The sequence below is a fragment of the Mercenaria mercenaria genome, chromosome 19 (genome assembly GCF_021730395.1).
Source record: "Mercenaria mercenaria strain notata chromosome 19, MADL_Memer_1, whole genome shotgun sequence".
Classification (NCBI taxonomy): Eukaryota; Metazoa; Mollusca; class Bivalvia; order Venerida; family Veneridae; genus Mercenaria; species Mercenaria mercenaria.
The window spans coordinates 26502997-26517562 of record NC_069379.1 but is presented as its reverse complement, the minus strand read 5'-3'; the positions used below and the strand labels follow the sequence as shown (position 1 = coordinate 26517562).

The following is a 14566-nucleotide window of genomic DNA, read 5'->3' as shown; positions in this document are numbered from 1 at the left end:
AGATTCTGTCATAACAATAATAAAACTCAAATGGAGCACGGCATGTGATCTCCAGAAGTTTACCTATAACTTGAAAGCAATTAAATAACTAGGTTTAAGTCTAGACAAATGCCCTAATGAATAACACATAAATATCATATCTTCAGATATAAATTTCCATTTATGGACATTGTTTAATTACTTCTCCGGAACATGATGTAATACCGTATGTTTCTAAAAGTTGGAAATGCGTCAGTTTTTGTTTGTTTGATTTGGGTTTAACGCCGTTTTTCAACAGTATTTCAGTCATGTAACGGCGGTCAGTTAACCTAACAAGTATTCCTGGATTCTGTACCAGTACAAACCTGTTCTCCGCAATAACTACCAACTTCCCCGCATGAATCAGAGGTGGAGGACTAATGATTTCAGACACAATGTCGTTTATCAAATAGTCACGGAGAACATACGCCCCGCCCGAGTATCGAACTCGCGATCCCGAGATCCGTAGACCAACGCTCTTACCTACTGAGCTAAGCGGCCGGGCTACAAAGGGAGGTAATTTGACATAAAATCAGTCCACACTATCTACCCTGGTTGCCTCAGTCAAACTAAAAACAATAATGACATTCCAAATGAGTTCTATCAACATCCATTTTTATTAAAATCAGGGGAGGTAATGATGCATCATTACATTGGTATATGCATGTAGAAGATACAGAGTACAAGCCTATACAACAATATATTAGTAAAGTATTTATATCGATAAATGTTCTATCAAAAGTTACCTAATACGACTATTTCTTACCATGAAAGACATAAATAACGTTTCAAACAGATCTCATTTGAAGATGCTAAGGTGTCCTCATTTAGATAAAAAATAAAGGGAGGTAATTTGTCATAAATTCAGCCAATATGTTTCTTCAGTGATTGTCCAAGTCTATCTGTTGACATAAATGCAATTTCAAATCAGTATCTTCGTTGGTTACGGAGATATATCCATTTTAATTTCAAATAAAGGGAGGTAATTTGAAATCAGTCCATAGTTACCTACCCTGATTGTCTCAATCCAACTAATGACAATAATGATTTTATTTTTTTATTTTGTTGGGTTTAACGTCGCGACGACACAATTTTAGGTCATATGGCGACTTTCCAGCTTTTAATGGTGGAGGAAGACCCCAGGTGCCCCTCCGTGTACTATTTCATCAGGAGCGGGCACCTGGGTAGAACCACCGACCTTCCGTAAGCCAGTAAGACAATAATGAAATTTCAAATAAGTCCTATAAGTACTTACTGATATAAATCCATTTTGATGACAATCAGGGGAGGTAATCAGATATAAAATAACTCATGGAATCCAAGATTTATTGTTGTTGAAGATATTTTGGAAGTTCGTATCAAGTCAAACCATAAAAGAAATCTCTATATGGTTGCAAAGGCCAACATAGCCAATTTTTGACCTTTGAGGGGCCATAACTCTATAGAATCCATGATGGAATCTGCCCAGTTCAAGAATGGAACCAAGATCTTGTGGTGATACACATTGTGCGCAAGTTTAGTTAGAGTCAAATCATAAATGAAGCTGCTATTGTGCAGACAAGGTCAAAATAGCTTATTTTTGGCCCTATCAGGGGCCATTACTCTAGTACCCATGATGGAACCTGGCCAGTTCAAGAAAGGAGACAAGATCTTGTTGTGATACAAGTTGTGCACATGTTTAGTTAAAGCCAAATCATAAATGAAGCTGCTATTGTGCAAACAGGTCAAAATAGCTAATTTTGGCCCTTTCAAGGGCCATAACTCTCGAACCCAAGATGAGATCTGGCAAGTTCAGGAAAGAAACCGAGATCTTATGGTGACACAAGTTATGTGCAAGCTTGATTAAATTCAAATCATAAATGAAACTGCTATTGTGCAGACAAGGTCAAAAAAGCTAATTCTGACTCTTTCAGGGGCCATCACTCTGGAACCCATAATGCAGTTTGGCCGGTTCAAAAAAGGAACTAAGATCTTGTGGTGATAAAAGTTGTGTGCAAGTCTGATTAAATTCAAATCATATATGAAGCTGCTGTTGTGCAGACAAGGTAAAAAAGCTAATTCTGGACAGTTTCAGGAGCCATACCTCTGAACTCATAACAGGATTTGGTCAGTTCAAGAAAGGAATCAAGATCTTATGATGATTCAAGTTATGTGCAAGTTTGGTTAAAACAAAATCATTAATGAAACCTCTATCGTGCAGATAAGAAATTGTTGGCGCACGCACGGACTAACGCCGGACGAAGGGTGATCACAAAAGCTCACCTTGTCACTTTGTGACAGGATGAGCTAAAAACCAAGCAATAATTGGTCTTGTGCAGTAATATCTGTCATTCAGTGGATAAAAAAATAGCTGCAACAATCAAACCATTTGTAGAACCCAGGGTTATTTAGTACTTGTTTCAGTCCGCCCGCTAAGCTTAAGGAATGCGCTGATCTACGTACCGCAGGGTCGATTCCAGGCGTATGTTCTCCGTGACGATTTGATAAAAGACACTGTACCTGAAATCATTCCTCCACCTCTGATTGGGGAAGTTGGCAGTTACTTGCGGAGAACAAGTTTGTACAGGTACAAAATAAATGAACACTGGTTTGGTTAACTGTCCGTCATTACATAACAGAAACACTGTTGAAGTATGAAAACTGTCAATCTACTACAATTTTTGAACAAGTTAAGGCCGAATCGGCCTTACAATAAATCAAGCATACGAGATCTTATCATTTTAATAGCTGAATGCCCTTCATTTTCAAAAAATCAGAATTCAATTAAATTCTGCATTTCAAAAATTTTTGTTTCAAAAGTGCAAAATTGCAATTCAGTAGGTATACAGACATCAACAAATAGGAAAATGGCGCGAAAAAATGGCAGAAAATAACGGATTCTAATAGTTCGCAGTTTTGGCTCTGTAGAAATACATTCCTTTCTTGTGATGCATTCTTTTTGGCTCAAATTATTTAACAGATCTATCCTTGATATGTTGGTAGCATTTTCGTCGTAAAAAACAGAACTTGTCACGGAAAATAAGTCATTATTTCAATTTGTATACTGCACTGACAACATTCCTCAAGAAAAAATAACTAAGTCACAGACCTTTCAAATGGCCCGCGGTGTGTGCATTGTTTAGTGCGCGCTGCAGCAGCTCAAAGTCCCCCTATTTCATATAGAGTATTTAGTGAGTCAATACCTCAACAAACTGTCTACGTGGTTACCTTAGCGCGAAGTGATATGTATTGTATTCGTCTGTTCTTGTCTCGCTTCCAATATAAATTGTCGTCTGCAGCAGTGGCTTCGCACATTAATTGTAAAACAAGCTTAGCTTTTAAAATACTATGTGGCTGTTGCTGACTTAACGTCGTAAATAATTATTTTAACATTCTTAAACATCGCTCTACAATTAGACACAATCACAGCACTGTTAACGGAATCGTGTGCCATGATAGCTCAGTCGTATGGCGTCTGCCTATGGATCGAGAGCTCCGGAATTTGAGCACCACCGGAAGGAGAGACAGAGAAAAAGAGGTCACAGGCAGAGTAGCTGGTCCAGCCAAAAGCCTTTATTCCTGAAAGATACTATCTTCAGATGATGGTAAAAAACTGCAGCTGGCCGACGTAGTGGCTTTCTTCTCGGGGATGTATTCACACAGCTTCTGGTTCGACGCAAGATTTTTTTTTCCTTAGCGGGAACATCATAATCGAGTTTCTTCTCTCCACAAGCGAGATATCCGGACTTTATCGCAGATTTTCATATAAAACTATCGTAATACCTCTCGCCAAAGCGGGCCGAAACAGTCAAATAGTCTATCACAACATAATATCAAAAAGAGTTTCCTGTTGGTGGTTTTGCAGCTGCCTCCGATGAAATATGCATGCAAATATCATTTTCCCGTCATGCAGAAGTAAATTTCCTTTCTCACACTGCCAAATGTTAACTTCTTCTTGTTACCTTGAGCAGCATCATTTGAATGCATACGTAAATATTGTATCATCGTTCCTACGAAGAGACACAACTGTTTTACTTGCCATTCGAAAGCACCTTCGCAGTTCGGTTTATCCGCCAGTTTTATGAAGTTATATGCTGAATATTTAAGTCTCAAATACCGATCTGTGTCAACATTTTGATGTCCATTCGCATGACTTTTTGTTACGTTTACATGACCTGTAAAAAGAACAATAATGTCGTAAATATTGTATTTGTATGACCTGCCCCTGGTAATGAGTATTAGAAAAAATAAATAAAGTAGAATACAAACTTACACCAGAAAATAGAATCAGTTATAGGACGAATTATTTAAATATCTTTTTTACAAAACAACATTGTCATATGACTCTGAATTGCTCACCTAAGTAATATGAGCCACATGTTTAGGCAAACTGATGCTGAAGAATTAGAAAGTTGGTCAGTAAATCACGTTCATGGTCACTGAAAGTCAGTTTTAAGATCAGTGTGCAAAAGTTTTGCCCGAGGTCTGCACTGAAAGATCACAGCTTAGATTATTGACTGGATTGTTTTGTTTTGTTTTAATCATTTTTATTTGTTTACGCTGCGCTGCGTAGTTATGACTATTTCCAGTCAAACTAATCAATCGTAGGCCCAGTGAGATTTGAATTTTGAGACCCGTTGCCAGATACAGGTCGGTGTCTGGATTATTTCCAAAATATTAGATTTATACGATATAATAAAAAGGATGCCTTAATTCAAGGCCCGGGTGTTAGTTTTGGAACATGTCGGGGTCTTGGCTGGAGTATTTATTGTTATTGTAATGTTTTTTAAATGTTATATCCCCCTAAATTGTGTCTAAATTGCCAAAATAATAAATAGATTATGAGATATATTATATTAAATTTTGTCATCCAGGTAAGAGCCGCGAGTACCTTTTCTTACACTCCTGAAACGCCTGAGATGAACTGCCACTGACCACACTCTACTACTTTAATTTATTATCAGTAAACTTTTTAAACCTTTAAAACTTTAAAAACACATCTAAAACATAGCATTTATATACGTCCGATTGTTGACAGTACACAGGTTATTTATAGATTACACGCCACGCTTACTGCATAAATGTGTCATATCGATAAATATGCTTATTCTATATTCTCGTAAACTTTGATTGTACTTTAAAAGTAGACATAGTACTAGAGCCGTTTTACGCAATCGAATACCGCCGGAAGTAGAACATTTATGTCAACACCGGTTTCGTATTTCACGTGAAAACAGCTGAAAACTGAGAGGTTATCAACAAATTATTAAGTTACGGGTACCATGGGGATTTTTCATGCATTTAAACGGTAAGTATAATGTTTATGGATTATTCAATACAGTATGAAAGTAAACTTTTACACTTTAAATGGAAATTATGAAAGAAAAATCGATAAGAAAGTATTGACTTTCTACTTTCACTTTCATTGTCGCTTTTAAATTGCCCAAATATGTTCTTTCTGTTAATTTGTTTTTTCTTGTTTTTTGTTTGTAAATCCTATAGCAAATTATTGTGTGAAATGACAGTTTATTTAAAGCATCTGCGATTTACTGGGCCTTAGTTTACCGATTTTTTCCATTTAGAATGACCTTTGACCTTATAATAGCTTATAGTCTGTTCTATGTATTTTAGCTGTAGTCAAAACAGAATGTAACTGAGCTAAAATGAATTTTCAAAATAAACTGTTGCAAATTGTAGGAATAGAATAACGTTGTATATTTATTATTAGTTATTGAAATATTATAATTCACGCATTTCAGACAGAAGTACAAGCCAACAAATGACACATTACAGTGGCTGCAGAAGCTTGAAAAGTTACTTAGAGCAGGGGCAGTCAGAACAATGGGATAATGCTTCTAATAGTATGTAATTTATTTTTAAAGGCAATTTATATAGGATAGAAGGGTATCACATACAATGTTTTACAATTTACATGTAGTTTTATCTCTCTTTATGATGTTGCGAAAACACAAGTCAGTGACATCAAATTTATAACAACACAAACTATTGACCATTGATCTATATAAGGCAGCATTTGAGAGCCTATTAGTATTCAAAAGAGCAAACAGTTGACGATTAACAGGCAGGTCATTCTTTTAAATGACACCATAAATAAACTTTCAAAATTTGTTTTTCCTCAACTTCTGAATTTAGGCTGGGAGCCATTCCAAACTATGAACTGGTAAATTAAATAAGGAGTCATGTAATGATTATGGATGGGATACATTATATTTTTATGGACAATAATAATTTGAAATAATAATATTTTTTTTAAGATCAAGGTGTTAAGGTGATTTTATAAAGATGTTGTTATGTTTTTTGCATGATGAGTCTTTTCACAGATTTTATTATTTATATATTTCAGGGTGTCCTACATGTCTAATCAGGTTGACAGAAGTGGAAGATGGTCTAGTGGTACAATGATGTACGGATGAAAATCTTTAATAAGTTTAACATGTAGAAGGAAATGTAATGCCAGTTATTAAAATTACATTCCCCTAAGCATTTAACAGATATACAGTGTAAATGTAATTAAAATGATTTTATGTAAGTTTCATGTAGGATTGTACAGCAACCATTTTGAATTAAGAACTTTTGATTTAGGTAAAGATATCTATTCAGACTTCTTAAATCTTAGCCCTTCAGATGATACAGGGATAAAAGGTCTACTATTGCCAGCCACTGTCCATGTTTCAAAGTTTTTAAACACACAATAGCAATAACCATTTTGTTAAAATATCTTGTTAATGCAATGTTTTCTTGATATCTGTCACTTGATGTTTTCAATGGATAAGAGTCCTAATTTAATGTAAAGTCTGTATTTTTCAGTAATTGAAGTACAAAATTTGTAGGAAGTTGTTTCTTTATTTCAGTGTAAAATGTTCTGTGGATTCATATGATGAGAATGCCAGTGTTGATCTGTATGGTTTAATTAAACACAGATATTGATACCTTCAGGTAATTGTTTACACTATTCAAATAGTTACAATATAATTCAGTTATTGATTTGGTAAATATCACTTCAAGAGGCTTGTGTAAAGTTTTTTCCCATGAGACCAATGGTCAAGTATGATATATAAACTTTACACTTGCAGTAAGAAATGATACAGTACCAAATAATTACAGACTTATGAATGTAATTTTCCAAATATCTTACAATTTTCTCCTGAAATTAATTCAAAAGGTAAACACAATTCTATCGTTTTAAGCTTAAAAAGGTGAATGTAAGATATAAAATATGAAATGTCAGGTATAATGTGTGTTATTGTTCAAAGGAATTTAAGATATAGCATAAAATATAGCCTGCCATCATAATATTTCAAAATACAAAATATATGCAGGCTATATTGGAGTCACACATGTCTATCTGTCCACTTCGTATCTTCTAAACTTTTTAAAGGGTTTTCATAAAATTAACACCAGTTGTTAAAATGCAGAGTGCACACTGCATGTCACTAGTTCAAAGGGAACTGGTAACAAGAAAAACAAATATAGGAAAGCCATTTGAGAAAGGAATTTGAAAATTGTATTATCGTTTGATAAGTATGAATATTGGCCTGAAAAATATCCAATGGGTTATCTCTGCAGTTTTTTCGTTGGTAAACATTTAGTTAGATGTATACCCTTGTGAAAATCTTGGGCAAGCATAACCTTCCTCTTTCTATAAAAAAGGGATTTGAATGTTGCAGTATTGCTTTCATGTAGATCTATAGTTGGAAATATATTTATATGACTTTTCCTCTTTAATTGCTTGGCGGATCTTTATTAAATTTGGCTCAAAGGTCTTTATTCAAATATGTTAAAATGGGGGCACTTTAACTGTTGCATTTTTTTTTTTATATCAAACACTAATGTTACTATTAATTTTTCTGTGTGCCATACATATATTTTAGATCAAATAGTAAAGGTCAAGTGAGTGACTTACGGTCACTATTGGCCTCTTGATATATTCTACTAAAATGGCTCTTATGCATAAGATATATCGAAGTTTTATTAGTCCAGAAACAGTTTGACTTTTATTCTACCTTATATTCAGAAATATACATATTTTGATTATTAAATAGCTGCAGACATCTCGAATGCAGAGTTACTACATTATGTATTTGTTTCTTCAGATATACCTGTGAAATCTTCAGTGTCACCATTCAGCTATAGTTCAAGATCAGTGTCTGAAACTTGCACAGTTTAGTATAGAGGAGCCTACTGGATCAATTTTGTTACATATTTACTGTTATTGTAGGACACACATGTAGAGAGCAGCAAGTCCTGTACAACCGTGCATGTAAATGTGATTCAGAAACTCTGAGAATTATGTAAACATTACACTGTTATAATTTTCAAAATACTATGTCTTGTAGTGTATCAATACTGTTTTGTCTCAGTTTATAGCACAGTATGTTCACAAATCAAACTTAAGATCATAGTGATCAGTATTATTAAAATCACTGATTATTTATATGGTGACAAAAATTAATTTCATGCAATACCACAGTAAAACGTTGGATAATTTTTGCTTTTGAAGGTGTAAGTTTAAGGTTAGCATAAATTGTTTTTCTCCTTCATAAATCTAAAAAGTGATTAGTCATTATAATTGCAATATCATTTTAGTATGACAAAGTTTATTTATATTTAACTAAAACAACAGTGTAAATTTTTAAACTACTCAATGCGTTTTCTTCAGTCTTAAAACATTTGTTTATCATAAGTATCATGGTCAATAACTCCTCCATATTACTTGTGTTTTGTCCTTTATAATTTCACTGAAGAATAGGTAGAGGTATTGCACATCCATTTTTTAGCATCCCGATTTTGTAAAGTATTGTATGTAAGCTTTTGTCTCAGAATTATGTTTCATCCAAAGGTGGGGAGACGTATTGTTTTTGCCTTCTCCTCCGTCTTTCCGCATAAAGCCTGTCCAGCTTTTACAGGACAAGCTGCAGGCCAGATTTCGATGAAACTACACAGGACTGATCATTACCAAGCATAGAGTTGTGCATATCGCTTGCATGTTCCATTTCGCTGCACTAAATTGCAGCCAGAGCTAAAAAAAAAAGAAAAAACTTGTCAGCTTTCACAGGTCAAACTACTTAACAGATTTTGATGAAACTTCAAAGGAGTGATCAGTACCAAACATATTTGTGCATATTGCTGACACTTTCATTTTGGTGCACAAAATAGCCGCCATAGTTAAAGGTATACAAAGATTGGATACATGTTTTGTCATAAAAACACCTAAAGCACCTTCTAGTTTTCTAATGAAAAATGTATCAAACTTCTTACACTTGCAAAATGTAATAATTTGACATTAAATGCACTGGCCCCTTAACTGCATTTGGCATTTTTACAAAATTATTGCCCTTTTCTTACCATAGAAATATTTGGTGTATTAGTCTTCACGAAACCTTGCAGAACAATTTATTTCCTTATGTTCCCAGTGTCAACTTTGATAGTGACATGTTTACTTTAGAAACACTGCAGTGATGTAACCACTGTACTAGTCAAACGTTTCGTATTTCAGTTTTTTATCACATTACAGGCTACTGGTTTTTATCAGCCTTCATAAAACTTTCATATTTCAAAAAATGTTGTATTTGGATTTGAACTGGCATTATTCAAACATTAAGAAGTAGTACTATAAGGCAATATTTGACCTCTTGCCCAGTACTTTTTGATTTTATCTGTAACTATGAAATTGCCTTTTCCTAGAAACTGGTTGGCTGTTTTTTGGTGAACTTATGTTTTTAATGAATTGTAGTTATGATCTCATGAAAATGTCTATTTTTATAAAATTTATAATTTTTACTGTCAACAAAGTGCAATACCACATATTTATCACTTTCATTAACATACTTGTACTATATTCATTAAACATTATATAAATCATTATATTTCATATGAACAGAATTAAATAAATATTTAAGAACATCAGTATTTCCTGATTACTAGATGAAACAGACCATAGGTCAAGTTGGGGTCAATTCTGACACTTTATATGCAAATTGATAAGGGAGATAACTAGTACTGTCTTAAGTAACCAATATCAAGTTACACAGTTACCTTCCCTTTACACAAGTAGGACTATTTGTTGTTGATCATCTTTTGAACATTATTCCATCACTGATGACAGAACATTGAAAACAAACGTTGTTCTATCATGCAATTAGATCATATATAAAAAATATACATTTTTATTCTATTTTTTAAATGTTCTTTAAATTAGGTACTATGCCTAGTACATGGGGCATTCTAGCAGTATATACACCCCCATCTCTTAAAAATAGCATATTTTAGATAGCATTGACATCTTGCTTAGATAAAATGTTTTTTGATTTTGAAAATCTCATGTGTTTAGGTGACCTGAATTACGACCTCTTGACAAAAGCAAAAAGTAAACCTTTAATCAATATTTGTGACAGTTTTAGCTTAGAGAATATTTTATCAGAACCCACATGTTACACAAAAAATGAAGAACCTACTCTGATTGGTGTTATTTTAACAAATTCTACAAACCTTTTCTGTAAAACTATCAATTTTAACTGCGGACTAAGTGATTGCCATAATTTTATTGCAACATCATTAAAGGAGCATTGTCAAACTGAAAGTAAGAAAAAAATCACATTTAGGAGTTACAAAAACTTTGACGAAATAATAACAAAGAATTGTTAAATATTCTGCTTTTTTCACGAAGAGCATGAATTTGCCGTGTGTGCAAAACCGCGTACAGTGCGGTACCGGGTATACTGACTCTACAGTTACAACCAGCTCAACTCATTCATCCATAAGCGAGGTACGCAACGGGGGAAGAAGTTTACTTTCGATTTTTCTAGCGGTGATAAATTACTAAAAACTTTAAATTAGAATATATCATTTTAGTTTAGGGTAACAAAACTACTAAATATGTTCCATTTAATATGTACCTTCTGATAATCAATGTCATTTAAGACTAAATAAATGGTTTATCTTCTCAGCGCGCACCTGTTCCATGTCCCGATTACTACAGAAACTAGGTCAAAATCCATGTTATTCAACTAACGCCGAAAAACATTTCTTTCTTCCTTAGCTCGTTATTGATTTAGAAAGAGGTGAAATGTTAAATCAAGCGAGGCTTTTCCTAGTGGAGTTTGTTTTTACAATACTTTTTAACCCTTTAATTGCTTCGATGTTTTCAGTTCATAAATTATGATAGTGTTTTTCTTGCGGGTATATCGATTAAAATGTATAATTACTTCACAGTACAGTTTTAACGTTGGACGCTAGGTGATAAATACTTTTGGGATTGGTTTTATACTTTGATAGTGACCACTCGGGATGGATTTTATGTACTTCGATAATGACCTTTCGGGCTAGGTTTATCTACCTTAATGTTTTTCGGGACTGGTTTCTATACTTTTTTTCCAACAACTCGGGATGGGTTTTATGTGTTTTGATTATGACCATTCGGATTTTGATATTGACCGCTCGGGATGATTTTTTATACAAAGAAATATCGCTAGGCAAACGATTAAATTGAAAAAAGTAACCATTTTTACAATAAATTTAAGACATAAAGTTAGTATTCACCAAAACAATGGTTTTGTATCGGCAACAGTTTATCCGGTGGCCATTTTGTTTAAACTCCAGGGTCACGACCTATATTTGTTCAAGGGAAGCTACTCCAACAATCAGTCTGTTATAATTACACTGCACACATAAAAAAGCGCTGCACACAAATTTAAACTGTTAGTAACTGGTAAACAAGTGTAACTTTTGAAAAAAATGTAATTTGAACACCATTTTAACAGTCTTAAACATATTTACAGTTTCTTTTTTTTTACTTTAAGTTTACTGTTCATTTTCTATGTTTTCACAGTTGGGGCACAGAAATGGAGCCCCACACCTCAAAGCTCTTACAGGGGTGCAGAAAGCAATGTGGACCCACCCATTACACCTGTCACAACATCCCCACTTTACAAGAATGATGAAGGGAAATTTAGTTGTGTCAGGGGAGAACTTCTTACAAATTATGCATTTTTCCTCTTCACCTACTTCTTCTTCACTCTCACTGTCAAGTGTAATAGCAGCATGCTGAGACTTCCTGCCCCTTTTTACGGAAAGACCGGATGTACTGGCCACAGGAGATTTCACAGTTTTTCTCTTACTGTTGCTACATTTTTTCTGTTTATCATTATGGTCCTTGATTTTGTCAATTATTTGTTCTTCTGTGATAGGTTTTCCACCAATAACTTTGCTGAGTATGTTTCTTTCTTTTTTAGCACTTTGAACATTTTAAAGGATTTTGCCACCTTTACGCAATAAAAAGTTTTCAGCTGATTATGGCACATTGGAGTTTCCTGAACTTTCTGTGGGTGGAGGATTCTGGGATTTGAAGGCTAGTTGACAGACATCATATCTGGTTATCAATCGCCCGCCTGACTCTCTCATGTACTTCTTGCAAGCAGAATTCCAGGCAAACTCGAAAGGGCCAAAACAGCTCACGTCAAGGGGCTGGAGGATGTGTGAACAGTGAGGCGGCAACACAAACAATATGATTTTCTGTGACTTGGCCCATTCTTTCAGTCCAAGAGAGCAGTGTGACTTGTGACCATCAAACAGGACTAGCACATGGTCATTATCTCGTGAAGGAAGGTATTTCAGCAAATGGTCTTTCATGTACCGACAGAAAATTTCAGTATTTGACCATCCAGTTGGTGAGACTGTGCCCTTTGATCCTGGAGTAAAGCCTTCCATCAATCCATCAATCATGTGTGCACCTGGGAAAATAAAAAAGGGCGGAGCCTGTTGTATAATCCCGTTGACACACCCAATGACAGTAGTTGTCTTGGACTTGCCTGAAGTTACAGCCTGTGTCTTGTTAAATTTTCCAGCGACAACCTGTGGTGGCTTATGGTCAGTATTCAATCCTTTTTCATCCACATTGAAGATTCTGTTCGGTTTATCTTCAAGATCATATTTCACTAAAATTCTTTTAAGTTCTGTGAAATAATTGTCAACTGCATCTCTAGTTGCACTCTTTGCTCTGGCAATCTCTAATGCTCTAGGCTTTTTCAATTTTAAGTTCTGGCCAGCGTCCCAAGAAATTATAAAGCCACTTGTCAGACACAGGTCTATCATCCTTTGTTCTCAATCCAAGTTCAATGGCAAAATCTGTGGCTAAATTCATGGTTTCTTGGCGGGTATAACCATATCCCACTTCAGCCATAGTGTTAAGATGTTGAGCCAGAAGAGCCTCTTGCTCCTGACTAAAGAGTGGGAACACCCCTGACTTGACAGTGTCCACACTGATCCGTCCAAGGATTAAAGATGAATCGTTTCTTGCACGCTACATGGAGATATTTGTTTGTTTTTAGTGTGATATCGAAATATACCGATAAGGGAAACAATTTAATATTTTCACGAAGGTGAATAGAGCTATTTCATGTTCATAACGAGTGTAGGATATTTACCCAACCAAATAAATAATTGTCAAAGTTGACATATGCTCCCCCTCCCCCAGATGAAATGGTAAAAAAGACACTTGCATTCCTTACCCCCATAGCCTATTTTTTAAGTGGACACTTGCCCCACCCCAATATTTGCCCTAATGGCCCGTACATATTATATGACTTCTGTTGCACTTAAGGAACTTTCCAGTTGCCAAAATGTGTTTTATTGTTTAAATAATACATGCCTAACTGCGTAAATTCCCGTTACATATTTATGTTAATAGTTAAATTAGAATATTAGTATTGCTTTAAACTATACGCTGTGAACAAAAAAGTGATAATCGTAAACTTGAAAAATAAAAATTGGTTAAAGCTATACGTATGTAAAAAATTGTATTTTAAGAACCATTGAAGATAAACAAAGACTGTATATAATTAGCGACATCAATACTAAAACTATTTTGCACAACTGAGGATTTCCAGATGTATGCTTATTCTTTGAATCGGTGAAATTAAATATAAATGTCTTAATACCTTTGCTTAATACACTTAGAAGAGAGATATATATCAAACAGAATGGCACACTGGAGTGGATGGAATGTCTTTTTCTGTTTGCATGATGACATTAGAATTCACAGTGAAAGTAACACGCACTAGTTTGAACATTGATATTACAACTTACAATTTACAATTACAGCGGCATGCCGATAGTCACTCCGAGAAACTGTCTAAAGACTAGCCATTGCCGAATAAAGACTCAGCCACAAGTTCAACCGTGAAGTTTTATAATAATGTAACACTGGATATGATGACCATAAGTGTGGAAAAGGTTTCCCCTAATAAGAAGAGCAAACATGAAAATATGTTATCCTTTTGCCTACAAACGACAAAGAGACATAAACATTGGTCAATAGACTACCTTTATAGATTATTGTGTCAATAGTTCAAACTTTAAGGTAAAGGTCGCAGGGGCTTTGAACTTTTAAAGTGGTTTCTCTTCAATAACCTTAGACTCATTTGACGTAGAACATTGGAAGTAGTTTCATCTGAAATTTTCTTAAAACAACATATTAGTTAAAGCTATTTTTATTGCTTTAAATGCATTGTTCTGAAAGGTAATTAGCCCACCACTTCCTTCATAAACAAAA

At 34.6% G+C, this 14566-nt stretch overlaps 1 protein-coding gene and 2 long non-coding RNA genes across 3 annotated transcripts; 1 reads left to right on the top strand and 2 right to left on the bottom strand.

Moving 5' to 3' along the window:
- The first annotated feature begins 5122 nt into the window (after positions 1-5122).
- Positions 5123-9921, top strand: LOC123555548 (uncharacterized). The gene is made up of 4 exons (XR_008368745.1): positions 5123-5305; positions 5757-5858; positions 6362-6954; positions 8112-9921. It is a non-coding gene; the product is annotated as an uncharacterized LOC123555548 (long non-coding RNA).
- Positions 8902-11617, bottom strand: LOC128551259 (uncharacterized). Its single transcript, XR_008368746.1, has 3 exons — positions 11557-11617; positions 10507-10591; positions 8902-9037 (listed from the first exon to the last, which is right to left on the bottom strand). It is a non-coding gene; the product is annotated as an uncharacterized LOC128551259 (long non-coding RNA).
- Positions 11618-12306: 689 nt separating this feature from the next.
- LOC128551009 (uncharacterized) lies at positions 12307-13107 on the bottom strand. The gene has a single exon (XM_053531248.1). It carries the CDS (start codon positions 13105-13107, stop codon positions 12307-12309), a length of 801 nt encoding a protein of 266 aa, XP_053387223.1.
- Between the last annotated feature and the right edge of the window lie 1459 nt (positions 13108-14566).

Bases quoted from the DNA above. Each gene is read 5' to 3' on its own strand.
- LOC128551009 (XM_053531248.1), bottom strand. From the start codon at position 13,107: ATGATAGACCTGTGTCTGACAAGTGGCTTTATAATTTCTTGGGACGCT.